The sequence below is a fragment of the Gobius niger genome, assembly GCF_951799975.1.
Source record: "Gobius niger genome assembly, chromosome: 21".
Lineage (NCBI taxonomy): Eukaryota > Metazoa > Chordata > Actinopteri > Gobiiformes > Gobiidae > Gobius > Gobius niger.
This window is the reverse complement of record NC_136872.1, coordinates 18,313,115-18,319,067: the sequence shown is the minus strand read 5'-3', so window position 1 is coordinate 18,319,067 and position 5,953 is coordinate 18,313,115. Positions and strand designations below refer to the sequence as shown.

At 41.6% G+C, this 5,953-nt stretch overlaps 1 protein-coding gene across 1 annotated transcript; it reads right to left on the bottom strand.

Moving 5' to 3' along the window:
• Window positions 1-211: 211 nt before the first annotated feature.
• Window positions 212-5,608, bottom strand: vbp1 (von Hippel-Lindau binding protein 1). Its single transcript, XM_079579985.1, has 6 exons — window positions 5,470-5,608; window positions 3,726-3,850; window positions 3,548-3,614; window positions 3,365-3,463; window positions 3,157-3,295; window positions 212-883 (listed from the first exon to the last, which is right to left on the bottom strand). The coding sequence occupies exons 1-6, from the start codon at window positions 5,548-5,550 to the stop codon at window positions 807-809; spliced, it is 588 nt and encodes a 195-aa protein (XP_079436111.1). The 5' UTR covers window positions 5,551-5,608; the 3' UTR covers window positions 212-806.
• Between the last annotated feature and the right edge of the window lie 345 nt (window positions 5,609-5,953).

Sequence of the window (5,953 nt, the reverse complement as noted above, 5' to 3'; positions counted from 1 at the left end):
ATTTTGAAGAAAGGGCAGATCCTGTTTAGATCCGGACACTCATTTCAAGGGCAGCTGAAATGAGGTGGCTATAATGGTGGGAAGTGAATAAAAAAAAAGACTACACAGTGTAGCCTTTTGAGAATCCTGCTAAAGCTTGTAAAGCACAATACAATAAGATAAACCTATTATCAAAAGTCAATATCTCAAAGAAAACACAGACAGACAGGAGAGAATTTCATCTCTTTGCCCAGACGTTCATTTTACTTCATTCTTTGTTCAATGAGACAAATAAATACAGCGGCAAAAAGGACATACAGTGGCGAGAGCGGAGTGGGCACAGGTGCAAAGACGGCCTACAAGAAACGGCTAATTTAGAACATTCATCTTCAAAATTTAGTGGAAACTAAAGCCACAAGGCCAAACGAGATGTAACGAGTCCGTAACCAGATATGATTGTATTGAGCCAACTGAAGCTGTTAATAGCAGACAAGGATATCTGAAGAAATGTCAGATGAACAAACATATTGAAGGTGTTAAAAGAATACAAAAATCGCCTCGTAGCATTTTCTTACTTTTACTTGAAAAAATATTTTAAAAAGTAACTAACAAAAAAACAGTTGTTGCGACAGTGGTAGGTTCGAGCTCCATTTCAAAGGCAGTAATACCAGATCTAGCTCTTTCATAAGGTGCACTTCATGATTTTACGGCACCAAAGGAACGTTTCGAGGTTTGGAAATACCGTCTGCAAATGTAGCTCTAGGAAGGACGTACAAGTGATTTTTCAAGGGGCTTTTATGCACAAGATATTTGACATCGAGAGAGTATTAAGACTTTTCCACCGATTTGAGGAGGTTTTCTTTGCTCCGTCGCTTCACGTCCCAGTTGTAGACTCGCGCCATGTCTGAGAGGCAGCGGGTTAAGGAAACCAAGGTTACAGAATAAAACCGATCTTCATATCATTTGGAAATAGCACCATAAAAACTGTCCAAAAAAAAGTTTGATATATCACCATGAATTTTCCCAAAACCAAGATGCTGGGCCTAAAATTTGCTGCAACCGCTTCCATTCTCATTCGTTTGAGAATGTTTTTAAGCTCGTAATTGTCCAGGAATGTTCCATCACAGTTAGAATCAGTCAGACTTCAAACATAAAGCTGAAAAAAGTTTCTTAAATGAGAAGCAAAGCGTCTTTAAAGGAATAGGCCACCGTTTTTACAAACTGAGATATGTTCTTACCTTAGCTTAGACGAGTTCTTTAGGACCTGTCTGATCTTCCCCCGTGCCTTCAGTCACGTAAACGCAGCGCAGATGCCATTAGCATTTAGCCTCTCCCTCTCTCCACTATAGCTCTAAAAAAAGGTCAAGATAGAAGCTACCAAGCTCTTCCACGTTTTCCCTATTTAAATATGGTTACGTGAAGTGTTCCACTACAAAGTATAAATACACAAAATTAAACAATGTGGATTTTCTAAGCGGATAAAAGGGGGAACTATAATGTAAGGCGTAATAATACCAGGAGTAATTTGGCATCCGCACAGTAAAGTGAAGATTACTGCGCGGATTTCGAACTACTCCTGGTATTATATTATTATTATTATACTTTGTAGTGTAACACTTCACGTAACCATATTTAAATAGGGAAAACGTGGAAGAGCTTGGTAGCTTCTATCTTGACCTGTTTTGGAGCTATAGTGGAGAGAGGGAGAGGCTAAATGCTAACGCCGTCTGCGCTGTGTTTACGTGACTGAAGGCACGGGTGAAGATCAGACAGGTCCTAAAGAACTCCTCAAAGCTAAGGTAAGAACATATCTCAGTATGTAAAAACGGTGGCCTATTCCTTTAAGCTCGTGCATGACGGCACTCCGGACCGAATTAACACCTTTTTGAGTGACAGTGCAGGATTTAAGAGGCAGTTGTGGTGAACAGGTCTGAGCTCATTCTACACAAACATTGTTGAAACATGTAGGGGGAGGAAAATACTTAATTTTAACATTTTTAAACTCCGTATAGTCCCTTTAAATGTTAATGCTACTAATGAAAAAGTTTTTAAAGCAGTTGTCTGGGTTTATATTGAAAATATTTCGCCTGTCATTCAAGCGACTCTCAGTTCAAATGTTTTTTCTGGTCCTCACTCGTCCAATAAGTTAAACTTGTCAAAATCTGATCTCACTCCATTAATGGACCTCCTTGTTCTGCCTGGGATGAGTACCCAACGCACACCAAGCCGCCTTGACGCGCGGCAAAAGAGCCGCCTCCTTTATTTTCTATGAGAGAACTCACACGAGGTTTCTGTGACGCACGGCAACCCTGGACCCCCGCCGCGGAGGAAAACACACGCTTTTAACCTCCTGCAGAGGCACAGACGAGTCTCTGGCTTGTGACAGACAAAGAGGCCGCCGTAAACTTTCTTTGGAGAGACGAAAGAAGCCGTGGAGACAGAGAAACCATCGTCAGGGCTCACGCTTCAGGGAAAGCATGTTAAACTGGTGTCTGTCGCCAACTCGCTGTTAACCTACAAAACAGAGCTGCGCTTGCTCTCTCTCTCTTACAATACTGACATACGTGTCTTTTTTTATTTATGACAAACGTATAAATCACAACTTGTGTATCAAAACAAATTCACATGTTCGTTATTTTCACACTGAGCCACAAGAGGGCTCTCTAGGATTGTGTACCACAAGCCTAGAGAGCTTGTGGTACCACTGAAGATTTAAAAACGGTAATCACAGAAAGAAAGTTTGGAGTGAGTGAGAAACTTGTGAGGGACTGGCCCAAAGCGGTGGATACTCTTACTGCAATGAAGAAAACAAATAAAGCTAATCGTGGGCTAAAAGCTGGAGCCACAGCTAAAGGAACGAGTTCACAAATTGTGCGACTTATGTTTTTTCTTGTTCATTATGCATTTATTGGCTTGTGCGACGTATAGTCCGGAAAATAAACTATTTTGAAATCTTACTTGCATGACAGTCATGATGGTGTGTTTGTGGAAAGGTAAGACTTACAGCGCCTGAAATCTTGAACGCAATATTGCAAAATCACATTATTTACCTGTGAGATTTGGCCATCGTTGCCTCGTCTTCCTCAATTCAGACACTTCAGAAAACTATTTGTACAACTTGTAATACATTACATAGTTGTACTCAAACAGAGCTCGGCCGTTTGATTGTAAGGATACTGACTTCGGTGGTGGTGAACTGGTCTCGGAGGAAGTCCAGGTCGTCTTCCAGAGTTTCTAAATTACGAGACGCAGTGGAGAGGTTCTTCTCGAGCAGCGCCTGGGCCTCGTCGATGTCATACTCCAACATCACGTTCGCCTGTGGGAGAAGAGGGAGTGGTTTGTGAGACCGACTTCGACATAACGTAGAATAAAACATTAGACTTACCCCTAGCCACAAGCAGACTTTATTGGTGGGGGGGACGGAGGCTTTGCAGTAAACATTATCAGCCAACAGGAAGTGCGTGTCCATTGGGTCTGTGGTCTCCTGAGGAACACCGAAGATTATTCTTTCAAACATGCTACATACAACAGCAGGATGTTGAACAAACTTAATAAAAACAAGACAAACCTTTTTCTTCTGCATGTGTCGTAGGATTTCTAGTGTCTGTGTGATTTGAGGGATCTGATTTTTCAACCTGCACAACAGAATAGTACAAATCAACAAAGTGTCAGATGTGGCAGATCATGACTCGAGAAGAAAGTCAATCTTACTCAATGAGAAGTAAATTATTGAACAGAATATTCACCTGAGTTTCTTTTGAGACAGGTTGAGCTCCATGTATTTGTATTTCTGATATTGTTCGTCCAGTTTCCTCAAAGCAGCGTCTGCGGTTTCGTTCCCAGGCTGCTTCATGTACGTGTCCACATCCTCCTACAAACACACAGGTTAGGGTGTGTGGTCAAACAATGGAACAAGGAGGGAGATCAACAAAATATATAGTATAGGCGATTAGCAATATTAGGGAACTCATTGGATGCCACACACCTACACAGACTCTGGAAAACAACAACAACAACAACAAAAAACTAAACGGTAACTGGACAATGTGCTAACGTTCAGTTTCATTATCCTAATCTAGTTCATTTTAGCATTGATTTGGTCCGGATTGAATATTTACTGATGTCTTAATGTGACATAAGTATTTTCCACCCCCTGGAAAAAAATGTGAACATTTTTAGACACGCACAACTTTTGTGAAAAATAACGCAAAATAACAGGGATAATTTCATCTATGCTTAAAGGGACTATACAGAGCTTTAAATTAAGTATTTTCCTCCCCCTACTGTTCCAGCCATGTCCTAATGTGTAGAATGAGCCCAGACCTGTTCACCACAACTGCCTCTAAAATCCAGCACTGTCACTCAAAAAGCTGTCACTACGTGTCCGAAGTGCCGTCATGCACGAGCTTAATATAGAAGGTGCAGTTACCCATAAGACCTGAGGTGGCAGTAGTGAGTATAAAATGACCAACTTGCATCTAGTCTCTTTAAGCGAGTGCATTTTCTCCAGTTCAGCTTTACCCAAATCCATGGGCCTGCCTATAGGCCAGTCGACTTTCTTCATTTTTTCCAATTGCTTTTTGTTAAATTTTTGTTGCTCTTTTGTGACTTTCTTGTCACCACATTTTTGTCACTTCTCTGTTACTCTTTTATGTTGCTTTTTGTCACTTTTTCTGCCAAGTTTTGTCACTCTTTTGTTGCATTTTCTTCTCATTTCTGTCACAATTTTTACACTTTTTTCAAGAAGTTCTTTGCTTTGGGTAAAGCCAAGGGCGTAGAGGGGGGTGTAATTAGTTAGGTTGGAATATTGGGGATTGTAACCCCCTCTATCCCCACCCATGTTTTACACCCATGGGTAAAGCCAAACTGAAGAAAATGTGCAATAATATCGTCACAACATTCAAAATAATGATGTTAATTTCTTCTTATTTGAACAATCCTATATGAATTATAGGATTACCAGCTAATATGTAAGGACTAACAAAATATTTTAGACTTTACTGTTAAAGCTTGAAAATATATAGATGTCAAATTATGTCTACCATCGTTTCCAACTATAACTCATTACTTTAAGTCACAAAAACATGATTATCAAGAGATTAAACCAATACATCTTATTCTGATCCAGAGGAAATGAAGGTAGCTAATGCATTTCAGTGGGTTTTATGAGCCCCTTATTGATCATGTCATGGGACTGGACGGTTCCTCACAAAACCACAATGTGCCTGGATCATATTGCAAACCTAAATTGGGAACGCGCAAAAGTCTCCAAAAGCCTCCTCGTGTGTATCACTGTCCGGCTGCCTCTTCCCTACATGGACGTGAACAGACGCCCCAGTCGCACTGCAGGACCGAGCACCGTTAGCTCCCCGTTAGCTCCTTCGGCTAACCAGCGCCCCCGTAAAGACTAAAGCACCCAGATCACAGCGACACAGCCCGGGGTCCGCTGTTGGGACGCGAGCAGGTGTAAAAAGACAGGTTTGTACCCACCACAAACACGGCTTCGGGGATGCCCAGGTGCTTTTTCTTTGTCGCCTGTACGGCATTGCTGTTGTCAATGGTCGCCGCCATCTTGGAGAGAGGCCGCACCCTCCGTCTTTACGTACAAGTGCGTCAGTCTGAGCGTCTGAGCGAGGCTGCGCAGAAAGGATCCACGCTGCATAAATTCAGCTTTACTCCACAGAAAACATCCAAGTAACCGTATTTGTCAAGGTTGGTGATTCTTGTTTACTCACTCGGTTCTGGAGCGTCTGTCACTCCCAGGAAGCAGCACCTAAATCCACAAGTTTGATGAGTATGAGTCGTCTTCGTTCTCAGGCTTCCCCTTTTTGTCTCGATTTCTTGAGTACTCCTAGCTAGAGTGCTAGCGATTCTTGTTTTGAAGGTATGCAACCAAAAAAATGTAAACCATGTTGCAAAAATATTCCAAAAGTTAGCACATTTACTGCAAGAAGTCCATTTGGATATGAATCAA